This window comes from Leptonychotes weddellii, chromosome 5 (genome assembly GCF_054177405.1).
Source record: "Leptonychotes weddellii isolate Sample4059 chromosome 5, ASM5417740v2, whole genome shotgun sequence".
Classification (NCBI taxonomy): Eukaryota; Metazoa; Chordata; class Mammalia; order Carnivora; family Phocidae; genus Leptonychotes; species Leptonychotes weddellii.
The window spans coordinates 159,626,261-159,639,451 of NC_138373.1; the positions used below are offsets into that span (position 1 = coordinate 159,626,261).

Below are 13,191 nucleotides of genomic sequence, written 5' to 3' on the forward strand. Positions count from 1 at the left end.
CACTGTCCCCATCCCCCCCACACTGTCCCTGTCCCCTCCGCACTGTCTCCTGGCAGAGTGGCCCAGCCCTGGCACACACGCCCACAGACACAGGCTATTTTTGAATGGTGACTGCAGGGATCCTCTGGGGGAGGGGCAGCCCCAAGTCTGGGTCAGCTCCCAGTCATCCAAGGAGCTCCAGCCCCTTGGCCCTTCCTCCCCCTCTTCTTATCCCCACTGAAGACCCGAGACCAGGGTGGGACAGCCTCCCAGGGGAGAGCCAACACCCAGCGGGTCCATCAGGGAGCCTTGCCTCTGCTGGAGAGGCCCAGGCAGGCCAGCGGCTAGAGCTGGCCCTGCTGATCCCTGGGAGGCCTGTATACCAGAGTGGCCAGGGGGGCACGTGGATGTGCCGGGGGGGACGCCTGGCAGAGGCCATGTGAACGATGGCCGAGGAAGAAGGGAGAGCACTTCAAGCATTTGAGGAACACGGGGAGAAAGGCCAGGTGGCCAAGGCCCAAGCCAGGGAGTAGCCAAGGAGAGGCCAGACGGAGCCTGAGCAGGCCCTTGCATGCCAGGTGAAGGTTTGGCTTGGATCCTAAGAGCTGCTGAGCAAGGGTTTAAACAGGTGTGATGCTGAGTGTGTCCCCCTACCTGCTGTGTGGGGACAGACGGGGGCGAGGCGAGAGTGGACACAAAGTGGAGGGACAACTAGGTGACCAGGTCATGGGCATAGGGAAGGGGAGGACAGAGAGGGATGTTCAGTGAGGGGCCTGGAAGCCAGTGAGGCCTGTGGCACCAAGACAGTGTCTTGGCAAGAAGAGGATAGAGGACACGGTCCCCAAGGGTAAGGGGGATGTCAGGTTGATAGAGACTTCTGCGCCTCTGCAGTGTGGCTTCTGGCCTGAAGTAGGAGGGAGGGCAGAAGGGCAGGACCTGGCACGGCTTCTTACAGCTCAGCGTCCTCCTAAGAAAGTAGGGTTATGATTGGCAGAGCCTCCCGGCTGCGCGCAGGGCGCCACTGAGGCAGGAGCACCTGGCTGCCCATGGGTGGCACAGAGGAGGGGACTGGGCCAGGGGTTGGAAGCGCCTGAAAAGAAAGCCCTGAGACCTTAGGGGAAGGGCAAGGTGGGTGGGTGGGAGAGGGGGACAGCTGGGGAGGAGGATGAAGCCTTGCGTAGCAGACTCTGCCCTCATGGGAACCAAGCCTGCGCATGACTGAGTGTAACCAGGAGGTGGTGAGGTCGGGGCAGGGCTGGTGTCCATCATGAATGGATTTCACCTGGGAAGGGCTAAGGGCAGAGATGGAAAGTCTGAGTGAATGAAGGACCCACTCAAGGGGCTAAGAGGGTGAGCATCAGCCAGGAACTGAGGGAATAAGTTTCCTGGTGGACATGGGACTCATTTTCCCGGAAGAAGGCTGGTGGCTCTGATGATCCAGGAGGGACCAGACCATCTGTCAAGAGCATGATTAGCCCGGGGTCTGGGTACCCAGACCACCAGCCCTGAGACTGGGCCCAAACTCCAGGTGAGGCAGGAATGGCCTGTGTGGGAGGGGCAGAGTTTAGGGTTGTAGTAGGAACATCGTGGAACAACAGGAGTTCCGCCAGGAGAGAGGAGGGCTCTCAGTAGCCAGCAATGGCCACTAGAGAGGCCCACGGCAGCCACACGTGGTGCTCTGTGGGCAGGTCTGGAAACAAGGGAGGCCTTTTCCTGCCATCCCCCACCATGGAAGGAGGCATCTCTGTGCTGGCCACTATGCCTAGTGCCCTCCACACACCAGCCCCCTCAACCCCTCACCACAAGAGACCCCAAGGCTCTGGGCTGCCAGTGCCCGGATCCTGACTCCTGCCCATGCCCAGCTCTGCATTCCTGAACTGAGGCTGGGGAGGTAGACTGGAGCAGACTGTTCAGGAGAGGGGCCTGAAGGGGTGGAGAAAGGGGGCCTGGGGTGCGGCTGTGGAGGATGCCCAGCAAGAGAGAAGAGGCTGAGGGCCCCTTCCAGGATAACCGCTGGTCACATGTGAGCGTCCTCTCTCACCTCCAGGCTCCCGGCTGGAGGCAGGGCTGGGGTGAGCTGTGGACGAGCCCTTGGCCTGAGCAAGTGGTGGTGCCTTGACTAGGGCCTGGGCTGAGGAGCCAGATGTGGCCCCAGGAGGAAGCCAAGGAGCTAAGCCCTTCGCAGGCACTGGCCTAGCAGCGAGAACTAGACCCCAGGGAAGCAGTCTCTCTGGAAAGAGGCGGGGCTCTGGCCTCACCACGTGGAGCCCCCCCCCAGCTCTGGGGTACAACGCCCCGACCCCGCATCTCCACCCCAGCACACGGGTAGCAGGGACCCCATCTTCTAGGGCAGGATTTGCTGGCGAGGAGGGAGATGAGCAGAGGCAGTGGACGCGGAGGCCCGGGGCTGGCGGGCCCGGCGCGACTCACGTTCTCGTGGCGCATGTGCTTGAGGAGGCGCAGTTCGCGGTAGGCGCGCTTGGCGAAGAGCTCCGACTGGAAGGGCCGGTACAGCTTCTTGATGGCCACCTTGGCGCCAGTGCGGCTGTCCACGGCCGAGCTGCGGGACGCACTGGTCAGCGGGAGGGCCGAGCCACCCCGCGCCGACGCCCGCCACCCCGCCCGGCTCCCGCTCACCACACCGCGCCGTAGGCGCCGGAGCCCACGGGCTGCAGGTCCTGGTACACGGCGCGCACCTCCCAAGCCGTCTTGGTCACCTCCTGGCGGTAAAAGCCCCTGCGGGCGGGCGGCGGAGAGCTCATGGCGGCCCCAGGCACCGCCCCCGCCACGGACCCCGTGGGCGCTGCGCCCCGAGGACCGGGGACCCGGGATCAGCGGGACTCCCTGGGCGCGCGCCCGGGGCCACCGCGTGGCAAAGCCTGCTCCGCGCCGTCGCCCGTCCGCCGCTGGGGCCCTCCCGCTCTCCCCTCCTGGGGCCGCCCTCCCGGCGTCAGGAGTCGCCGACCCCGGCCCGACCCCGGCCCCGGCCCGGGGAGCGCGCGGTCCCTCCCCTGCCCGCGGACCAACCGGCCCCCGGGCCGCGCGCACGTGACGCCCCCGCCGGCCCTCTGGCCCCAGCGGAAACCCGAGGCGGCCGCCGCGGGGGGAGGGCCGGGGGCTGGGGGAGGGGCGGAGCGGGGGAGGGGAGCGCCGCCAGGCCACGCAGGGCCGGCCCGGAACGCACTGAGGACCCCGGCCGCCTCTTCTCCCGGGCCGGACTCCCCGGGCCCGGGTGCGGGGTGGCTTAGCACAAGTCCCGTGGGGCGCGCAGACCCTCTTTAGTAACCACGCCCCCAGGGAGCTGGGCCCATCCTGGGCAGCCGGAACCGCAGCGCTTCTATTCCCAACTGCAAGTCACTGTCCACCAGCCTGGCCAACTCCACCCCACCAACCCGGGCCCCCACCCCTGAGGCCCCTGAGCTGAGCGCTGTGTCCCCCACGTAAACGGCCCACCTTGCAGGCCGCCCCCTTCCCCTGGGGCTGATCCATCCACGTCCCAATGTGGCGTCCCCAGCACCTATGGCCTGCATCCCCCTCTCCCTGTGACCAAACCTAGGCTGCATCCCCAACATCCCTCCCTGTGACCACCCGACCCCAGGCCTCCCAACCCCTGGAGCCAGAGAGGGTGGTCCTGTGGGTCTCCCTTGGGCCCTGGTGCACACCCAGCTCCCTTCTCTCCACCCACCTGGCAAGTGGGAAGCCTGCTCCAAGCATGTGCAAGTCCCTTTGCCTGTCCCACCTTCTTGCCATCTTTCTCCCTCCTGTTTGTCCTGAGCCTGGCCTCTCCTCTCTCTGCAGAAAGTTATACCTGACCCCAGGGGTGAAGGAGGGCCCTACTTGGGCCCTCAGTGCCCCCCCCCCCGCCTTATCCCTAGGTGGGGGCATGAGCATCATCCTTCCAGAGGTCTGGCCACATCCTGGACCAGATGCTCCTGGAGGACAGAGCCCCCTCCCCGGCCTCCCCCAGCCCAGTGACCCAGGTCTGAGAGGGAGTGGGGTAACAGGATCCCCAGGGCCCCCCGCCTTTCCCTCTGTGCCCTGCTGGCCACCATGAATCAGCAGCTTAGAGCCGGCCAGAGCAGCTTTACACCTGGGCTGCAGGCTAGTCTTCCGCAGCACCCAGGAGTTGGAGACTAGCCAGAGAGAGCGGCCTGGGGCCACTGGAGCCACCACCACCTGTGCCCCTCATGCCCTGGGCTGCCTCCTCCAGGAAGCCCCTAGCTGGCCCACTTACTCCCTGAGGTGGGGCCCAGGGGTCTGGCAGGTTTCCCCGTGTGGGGCATGTTCCAGCTCTGTTCCCATCCCCAGCACACACACACCCCAACCGCAGGACTTGGCCCAACCTGGTCTGCAGGGTTCCCTAGGACCTGAGGCCCAGTAGCCACACTGACCAGGCCCCTGGTGTTCCGACTCCCAGATGGTCTCCACCCCCAAGGCCCAGGGGAACAGCACAAATGCCCCCGTCCTGGGGACGTTTTGCCTGATCCCTGTTGAGGCTGGTGCCCTTCCTCACCTGAGCTGCAGTGAACAGTAGGCTAGTAGCTCGGTGTATGTCCCGAGGGCTGAGGCGGCCCTCTTGCCCCTTAAGCAGGAAGGAAAGGAAAGTTTTCCCACTTTACCCAGCTCCAGGGAAGGATAAGCCTTTGCTCCCAGAGATTGTCCCGCAGCAGCTTCCCTGACCGCTGAGAGAAGGGGCAGATCTGCAACCAGACCGGAAGCTGAGCTTGCCCAGTGAGCTCCTCAGCAGGGCAGCTGGGGTTGATTTGTGCATGGCCATCAAGCTCTGTCCCGGGTCAGAGCCCATTAGCCTGGGTGCAGAACTCACGCCACCCCACCCCCAGTGGCCCTGGGCTCTCCGGGAGCAGGGAGGGTGCTGGGCTGAATACGGCTGCTTGTCTGACTGGAGACCCAAGGGATCTGGGCAGTGCAGGGTCTGGGGGGGCCAGAGCAGCTGGGGGTGTGACGCACAGATCCAGCCACCCTCTCCCCAAGCAGCGGGGACAGCCAGGCAGCGGGGCCTCGGGACTCGGGACACAAACTGAGTGAGAGAGAACCCCCTTTATTGTGAAACCCTCGTGCAGGCACTTGACGTTGAGACCTCTGCAAGGTGGGAGGTCACCACCTGACACACGGGACACCACCCCCTCACAGAGAAGCCCCTCAATGGGGGACCCACACCCCCAACACATCTTGGGCGGGGTCACGTCCCAGAGGTTACTAGATCAGCTCCGTTCTGGAAGAAGAGAAGATGCGAGCTGACCCATAGGCCAGAACAGCCCAGCGCTCAGCTGCAGGGCCGGAGGGTGGGCAGAGGTAGAGCGGGCAGAGGCTTCTTCATCAGCTCCAGGCCAAGGTCGGGGTCTGAGTCCAAGGGTACACCGGTGGGCGCCACTCCTTCCCCGAATCAAGGCTGGAGCCCCCGTGCCCACCAGCTCTTCCTGCCTGCCACAGCCCCCACACTCAAGGAGAAAGCCCCTGGCTTCTGTCCCCGGGTTGCCCCTTGCCCACCTGAGTCCTTCGCACACTGCAGCCAGGATCTCAGTGGCAGCACCCCACCCCCCACACCGGGAACTGAGGGAAAGGAAGTAACAGTACGACCCCTCGCTTCAGGCTTCTTGCTGGTCACGGCACCCACAGGGTCACACGTGCCTCGACACGTCAGTGCCAGGGGAGCACGTTAGTACACGTGAGCCCCCCACAGCCCAGGTGAACACGTGGCCCCGGGATGGTCTGCTCCTGTGATTCCTGGCGGCAGTCTCAGCTCTCAGACCTTCGGGTCTCAGCATTTCCCAGGGTAGCCCCCACTCCCAGGTCGAGAAGCTCTGACAAGCAAGACCCTCCCTTCAGTCTCCAGAGACCCCTGCCCCAGGGCACCACGCCCTCCAGAGACAGCCCTCTGGGACTGAGAAGATCTGGAGACAGACACACTCCCCAGGGGAACCCCTGTGGCATCCAGGGGAGGTCCTAAGGGAGACCTAGATTGTTGGAAGGAGGCAGGAGGACCAAGGAAGTCCGGGATGCTCCGTCTAGACTCCCACACCCGCGGCTTGCACACATGCACACCATCGTGCATGCACATGCGTACAGACTGCCCACGAGGAGCCGCGTGCAGGCGGGGGACCCCAGGCTAGGGTCAGGGCGCTGGCCACAGTGGTGTTGGGAGGCACCCCTCGTGGGAATGCGGCAGGCTGAGGAAGTGGGCCGGCACACTCCGGCCCATCCGCCGGTCCCTGTGGCTGGCGGGCACATGCCCCTCACTGCTCAATCTGCAGGCTGCCGGGAGACTGCGGTGGTTCTGCAGGCTTGAAGCTGAGGACCTCCTGGTAGGTGAGCTCTGGGAAGTGAAGGGAGAGGGTGACATCATGCTGTCACTGGGCCACCGCCCCTGCCTCCCTGTCCGGTGCCAGCTGCCCAGCCCAGGCCTACCACCCTGAGGGCAGCCTCAGCCCCTGGGGCTTCCTTCCGGAGCCTGCCCTGTGCCGCCCATGAGCCTCTGCCGGACACACCCAGCCCCAGGAGTGCGGGGAGTTCGGGGACCACTCTGGGCAGGAACTGGACACTTCCGGCAGGAAACAGGCAGCTCCTAGCCTGCGGGGGAATGAAGCCCTCAGGCCCCTGGGCTCCACCGCTCCCACCCCCCTGGCCCTCCTCAAGCCCACCCTTCCACTCCTCCACTGTGCGTTCCTTGGCCTCAACGCTCTCATCATAGGGCTCAGCCTCAGGCTCATCGTCCGGGTCATGGTACTGGCTGAAGTAGGCATGGGCCAGGGCCTCGGCCGCACTGACCCTCTGGTCACTGTCGAGCACCAGCATCCTTCCCAGCAGGTCCACAGCTACGGAGTGGTCAGTGGAAAGGTGGTGGTCAGTCGTGCATCTAGGGCCAGACATGGAGCCCAGCCCAGACCCAGGGCCCATCCTCACCCAGGGGGTTGGCTCCATGGAAGATGCTCCTGAGGTCCTTCTGGGGCATGGGGGGCAGGGACTGGATGTATGTCCGGGCCTGGGGGCACACAGGAAGGGCCTGAGGGGGTGGCTCACACCCTACCTCCCCTGGCCCAAAGCCAGGCAGGGACTTCCTGAGAGAAGCCCCCAGACCCATTCACTGCAACAGGACTGGACAAGAGCATGCATAGAGGGGCGCCTGGGTGGCTCAGTCGTTAGGCGTCTGCCTTCGGCTCAGGTCATGGTTCCAGGGTCCTGGGATCGAGCCCCGCATCGGGCTCCCTGCTCCGCGGGAGGCCTGCTTCTCCCTCTCCCACTCCCCCTGCTTGTGTTCCCTCTCTCGCTGTGTCTCTCTCTGTCAAATAAATAAATAAAATCTTAAAAAAAAAAAAAGGGAGCATGCATGGACCAGAGGCATCCCCCACTTTGGGTGTGGTGGCTCCAGTGCCTTACCTGGCTCTCCATGCCTGGAGCACCCCACTGTCCTTGGCAAAAGCACTGCTAGTCAGCGCTGAGATTGTGCCCTCACTGTCCCTCGTGCCAGGAATGTCTTCCCTGTTCACCTGTTTCTCCCTGAAAGGGTCAGGCACCTGCCTTGGGCTCTATTCCACTGTGACTCATGTTTCCCACATGGTTCCCGGTCTATTCCCACAGAGCCCCTTCCTCCGGAGTGCCCAGGAGCTTGGTTAGCAGAGGGAGCTGATGGCTGGTGACTCACGTGTTCTGAGGATATCTTTGCTAGAACCTCAGGGCTGGGTGTGCCCACCACCTCCATGATTCGCTTCAGCTGGTCGATGTCTGCCTGGCTGAGGAAATGCCTACTGGCCAGGAACAGACCCTTCCCAGGCCCCCCGATCCCAGACCTTGGGGCTCTGCCAAAAACCTGCTCTCCTACAGCTGGAACCAGCGAGCCTAAGGTGGCCCAGCGTGGGGCAGAAGAGGCCAGGCCAGCCAGAAAGGGCCAGTGCCCACCTCCCCTGAGCCCCACCCAGAAAAGGGGACCCTGGCTCACCCTCCTCCCCAACCTGGGCCAAGGATACAGTCATTTCCTGGAAAGAGGGCCTTTCCCTGGAGCAGCTCAGCCATGATGCAGCCCACAGACCAGATGTCCACTGTTGGGGAAGGAGTCTCCATTAGCCTGCCCTCCCCAAGGACCCCCTCAGAGAATTAGGGATCTGCCCCGACTGTGCCAGCTCAGTGGCCTCTCGGTCAAACGCAGGCCCCAAAAGAGCAGACCCCCTTACCCCTCTAGGTACAACCCTGGGTAAGGGGAAGAGCTAGCCCAAGACCTATTGTGCTTGGCCCTCTAAGGTCTGTTTTTGCATGATGGTCCCAGACCTTGCCTGTCCTCCAAAGCTGGACACACCTCCCCGACGGCCTTGGTTGTGGCATCATACCCACCCACCCACCCACCCTCCCCAGGCCCTGGTGCGAGCTCTGCCTGCCCACCCTCGTCCAACACAGCACACCTGCCGCTGTGTGGGTTGACATCACCTGTCTGGTTGTAGTGCATCCAGTTGAGCATGATCTCAGGTGCGCGGTACCACCGAGTGGCCACATAGCCAGTCATCTCCTCATCAGCCTGGCGGGCTAGCCCAAAGTCCAGGATCTAGAGCGACCACCAAGCTTGTCAGCACCTCCCTGAATGCCCCCTCCACGGCCGGGCAGCCCCTCACCCGCAGGCGGCTCACCCTAAGCTCGCAGTCCTCGTTCACAGCCACGTTGCTGGGCTTCAGGTCCTGCAGGGCAGGTGGGTTGTGAGTGCTGGAAGGGCACCTGGGCCGGGCCTGCAGAAGCCCCGACCCTCACCCGGACGCCGCACCTACCCGGTGGATGATCCCCGCAGAGTGGATGTACTGCGAGGGGGAGAGGGGGACACGGTGGGAGGGTCAGGCTCGGACCCCGGCACCGCGCCCTGTGCCCGCCCACGCGGCGCCCACCTTGAGCCCGCGCAGCAACTGGTAAACCAGGAACTGGACGTGCTCGTCGCTCAGCGCCTGGCACTTGACGATGTTGTTCAGGTCCGCGCCCATCAGGGTGGTCACCAGGTACCTGGGAGGGGTAGGGGGTCAGCACAGTGGCCCCGCCCCCCACCGGACGCGCTCCCGCGTGGCTGCCACTCACACTTCGCTGAAGTCCTCAATGGAGGTGGCCGGCGTGAACACGTCCAGCAGCCCGATGACCTGCGTGGGGACGGGGGTCATGACTCGGAGCTCCCGCCAGTGCTCCCCCTGGGTGCTGCGTGCCCCGCGGGGAGCCCCGGCCGCCCGGCGGACCGCCCCGGCGCGCCCCGCTCACGTTCTCGTGCTTCAGGTGCTTGAGCAGCCGCAGCTCGCGGTAAGTTCTCCGCGCGTGGATCAGAGACTGGAAGGGTCGCGACAGCTTCTTCACCGCCACCTTCTGGCGCAGCCGCGCGTCATAGGCTGAGCTGCAAGGGCGCTGAGTGAGGCGGCGCGTGGGGGCCCGGCCGAGCGCCGCCGGGCCCTGCTCCTGTCGGGCCTGTTCTTCCCCGCCCTGCGCGTCACTCAGATGGTCCCTCGGGGGGACTGGCACCTGGAAAGCCTCTCTTCTGTGCCTCCTTGGGGCCTGCTCCTTCTTCAAGAGGCAGCCCAGCGGCATTCCAGCCCACAGGGTCCCAGCCTGCCCCACCAGGGAGTCCTAGGGCAGGACCTGGATCTTCCCCCCCAGCTCAGCATGGGGCTGGGGGAGAGTCTCCACCAACCAGGTCAGGAAAACAGCCATTGCAAACCATCCCTTTTCACTCCAAACCGTCCTCCTGCTCCCCTATTGGTTCATGGCTCTGGGAGGCTGCCTCAGGGTTTCCAGAGCCACCTGCAAAGCCCCTGGGTCCCCAACACCTCTGAATATTAAAAATATGGAGGAAAAACTGGTCAAAGGCTTTTACCGCATTATTATTTTTAAGAGTGAGAAACTGGGGGGGCGCCTGGGTGGCTCAGTTGGTTAAGCGACTGCCTTCGGTTCAGGTCATGATCCTGGAGTCCGGGGATCGAGTCCCGCATCGGGCTCCCTGCTCAGCAGGGGGTCTGCTTCTCCCTCTGACCCTCTTCCCTCTCGTGCTCTCTGTCTCTCATTCTCTCTCTCTCAAATAAATAAATAAAATCTTTAAAAAAAAAGAGTGAGAAACTGGGTACTATGAAGTGTCTGGACCCACAGAACATTCCCCTTGCCGCATCCCACTCCCCAGAGGTCCAGATGCTCCACCTCCACACCGGCTTCCACACCCATCTACTCTTCACAGGAGACACAACAGTCATGGGCATCATCTTCAAATGCAAACGGTCTGCCTCCCCCCCCCCCCCAGTCCCTCTGGCCTCAGCATGGGAGCCCTGCTGAGAGCCATCCGCGCTTCCTCTCCCTGATAATCACTCCTTCCCTCCCTTTCACTTCACATCCACTCTCTAGATCCCGCTTCCCCCAGCAACGAGTGGAGTCTACACAGCCCGGGGAGCAGCTCCTGCAGCACCTGGGATGTCCATGGGCCCAGGTGGTGGTGAAGGAAAGCCAGCTATGTGCCTGGGGCATCCACATGACTGTGGCCCGTTGGGGAGGGTCCAGGGAACTTCTGGGGAGGCAGGTAGGGGAGTGACCGCTCCTATGGGGCAGCAGATCCTTTTGCCCAATTGTGTCTGCACAATCGAGTGACAGGGATTTGGCACTGGGTCACCAGCTTCATCAGGAGAACACAGGAACCCAGGAGAGGGCCATCACCTGCGCTGGGCACTGCCCACTAAGTGCAATGGGGAGAGACCCAGGCCTCCTTTGGGGAACTTGATACTCTCTAGGACCTCCCAGAAGGTGATTCTAGACCGGAGGTGATTCCAGCAAGGACTCTATATTCCCCAGGGACCACTCATGCATTATCCTGACCCTCTTCCGGCCCTTGAGGTCTTAGAGATGAAGAGAGAGGCCTGAGGCTGGAATGGATGAAATGGCCAGGCTGAGGATTCTGGCAAGCTGGCCAGTGGCAGCAGATTGGGGAGGGGCGGGGCAGGGAAGAAGCCCTTGCTCCAGGCTCCAGCACTGGACCTCTGGGGGGTTCAGGAAGTCCCACTCTTAACTTTCTTTCAGAGCCAGGAGCAATGCCCCATCCCTAGGGGCTCCGGCCTCCCCACCTCCAAGACTCCCTCAGTGGACTGCAGCCACCTGGCTCAGGCCTTGGTAAGGACCCCGCTGGGTTTTGGGGGGCACCTCTCAACATCCACACCCACAGTCAGCCCGTCAGTATTGCACCTGCAACCGACTTCCTGCAACCACCTTACCCTAAGACCCCCAGTCCCTCCCCAACCCCACACAGGCCTCAGCCAAATCCCAACCCTCTTTCCCACTTCCAGACTGTCCTCTGTCTGGGCCCCAGAGCCCAATTGTGGGGCTGTGGTCTGAGCTCTCTTGGTTAGGGCAAGAAATGGACTGGGGTGTAGACCCCCACAAGTATTGTACGGATAATGGTAGCCATCTCTGCTCAGGCCTAGGCCCCATCCAGAGTCTGAGACCCCTATAAAACGGGGGGGGGGCAGGACCCACCGGGCAGTTTGAGGCCATTCTAAGGGGAGGGATCCTGCCCTCCCCCAAGCTGGGCTTTTTCTTTTGCAAACAAAACTACCCACCCTAGTACCCGGGCATCCGCCAGACCCCAGGGATGCTAGACCCTTGACGGGGGGCGGGGGGCAAGGGACGGGGGGGGCCACCGTAGACGCATGCTTGCACATTTAGGGGCCCGGGAGACCCGCCCTTTCGCCGACTGTGACGCCGCAGGATTTGGGCCTGGTGGGGGATGCTCCGGCTGGGACGGGGCGGAAGAACGACCCCTCTCCCCAAGCCCGAACGGCGCCCGGTAGGAAAGTTTCCTTCACGCCCCCCACCCCCCATTCATTGCTGCGCTCGGTGAAAGGCCCGGGGGCGGAGGCGGGGCGAGGCCCCACCCCACGCCAGGCACCTCGCAAAGGGAGGGGAGGGGGCGCGCGCTCAGTCCCGCCCGCACCTCCCCGCCCTCCCCGCCGCCCCTACCAGACCGAGCCGTAGGCGCCGGAGCCCACCGGGCGCAGCCCCTGCAGCCGCTGCGGCACCTCCCACACCGTCTTGTTGAGCTCCAGCCGGTAGAAGCCTGCACGCGGGCCCGACATGTCCGAAGCGGCCGCCGCCCGGCCCGCGCCCCGCCCCGCGCCCCCGCCCCGCGCCCCCGCCCCGCGCCGGAGCCCGAGCGGAGAGGACGGAGGGCGGCGGGAGGAGGCGGCGGCGGGCGGCGGCGCGGCGCGGGGCGGGGCCGGGGGGGCGTTGCGCGGGGACAGACGCGCGGCTTCCTGCCCCTGCCTGGCGGCGGCCCGGCGCCAAGCAGCCCTGCTGTCCCCTCCCCGGCTCGGGGCCGGGGCCGCTGCGCCCGCGCAGGGGGAGGGACGGCCGGCGTCCAGCTCGCCGCCCGGCCCGCTTCTACCTCCTGGGGCCCGCGCTTCCCCAAGTATCCGCCCGCATTCTGTGCTCGGCCGGGCACCGCCCCATCCAGGACGCCACCGCCTCTCGGCAGCCTCCGCTCCCCGCGCCCTCCCCTGCCGGCACTCGTGTCTGCGCCTCCTCTCCCACCCCTGCTCCGGGCCCCGCACGACACCCCCCACGCAGCCTGCTCCCTCAGAAATGAAGGGGAACCCTCACGATCAAAGAAGCCAGGGCAGAGATTTTTTTCATCAATGTAGAAAAACTGGACGCTAGGTTGGATGGGTCGCCCTGTGGGGTGGGCAGATGGACGCGCCCTGGATCCTGGGCTCGCCGGCTTCCCTCTCCCTTGGAGGCCGTTCTGGCCCTGGCGGTGTGGTTCGTCACCTGGCAAACTTCCGTGGACCGAGAGCGGCCTCCCGCCCTGGCCGGGCCTGGGGAGCCAGCCCTGTCAGGACCAGGGACAGCGGCGGCACCAGGGGACCTTTGAGGTGCTGTACGCATAAAGGGCTATTCCCCAAACGGGTCCTTCTTGGTTCCTGGTACCTTTCCTCCTTCCAACCCCGCCCCCCTCAGCCGTCACCTCTCCCAGGAAGCCCACCCTGACTTTCCTAGGTACTGAGGCTCTCCTCCGCTACATAACCGCAGTTCCTCCTCCGCGCACGACACGTTTCCTCGTGTCCTCTCACAGCCTGGAAGGCTGATTTCTCACAGGCTGCTGTCGCTGACGGGGGAATGTTCTCATTCCAGCAAGACAGCCTCTCCGCATCTGTCTAGCGCTCTGGGCCCGCGCATCTTTACTTCCCACTTAAAAGTGACAAGTGT

The 13,191-nt window shown here is 64.4% G+C and overlaps 2 protein-coding genes across 6 annotated transcripts in view; both read right to left on the reverse strand.

Moving 5' to 3' along the window:
- The window catches only part of MAPK12 (mitogen-activated protein kinase 12), an 8,907-nt gene extending 5,896 nt beyond the window's left edge, over nt 1–3,011 (reverse strand). Inside the window, exons 1-3 of the mRNA XM_081819019.1 lie at nt 2,617–3,011; nt 2,410–2,539; nt 933–946 (exon numbers count right to left, since the gene is read on the reverse strand). Of these exons, the coding sequence (XP_081675145.1) occupies nt 933–946; nt 2,410–2,539; nt 2,617–2,741 (269 nt within the window). The 5' untranslated portion in view covers nt 2,742–3,011. The remainder of the gene's footprint in view (nt 1–932; nt 947–2,409; nt 2,540–2,616) is intronic.
- A 2,011-nt stretch (nt 3,012–5,022) lies between these two features.
- Nucleotides 5,023–12,162, reverse strand: MAPK11 (mitogen-activated protein kinase 11). 5 transcript variants are annotated; one of them, XM_081822715.1, is made up of 12 exons: nt 11,947–12,156; nt 9,220–9,349; nt 9,046–9,104; nt 8,862–8,973; nt 8,748–8,777; nt 8,613–8,660; nt 8,416–8,530; nt 7,962–8,033; nt 7,640–7,719; nt 6,901–6,979; nt 6,639–6,812; nt 5,023–6,313 (listed from the first exon to the last, which is right to left on the reverse strand). In XM_081822715.1, the coding sequence occupies exons 1-12, from the start codon at nt 12,060–12,062 to the stop codon at nt 6,234–6,236; spliced, it is 1,095 nt and encodes a 364-aa protein (XP_081678841.1). In that variant the 5' UTR covers nt 12,063–12,156; the 3' UTR covers nt 5,023–6,233. The 5 variants fall into 5 exon arrangements, with proteins under 5 accessions (XP_081678841.1, XP_081678839.1, XP_081678842.1 ...); XM_081822713.1 differs by lacking the exon at nt 7,640–7,719 and having other exon boundaries at nt 7,934–8,033; nt 11,947–12,161; XM_081822716.1 differs by lacking the exon at nt 8,748–8,777 and having other exon boundaries at nt 11,947–12,157.
- Between the last annotated feature and the right edge of the window lie 1,029 nt (nt 12,163–13,191).

Excerpts from the sequence above, each read along its gene's own strand:
- MAPK11 (XM_081822713.1), bottom strand. The coding sequence starts at position 12,062 with ATGTCGGGCCCGCGTGCAGGCTTCTACCGGCTGGAGCTCAACAAGACG. Across the intron at positions 8,661-8,747 it reads CTGCGGGGATCATCCACCGG|GACCTGAAGCCCAGCAACGT; the intron begins GTAGGTGCGGCG and ends CCTGCCCTGCAG. Across the intron at positions 8,531-8,612 it reads ACGAGGACTGCGAGCTTAGG|ATCCTGGACTTTGGGCTAGC; the intron begins GTGAGCCGCCTG and ends TGGTCGCTCTAG.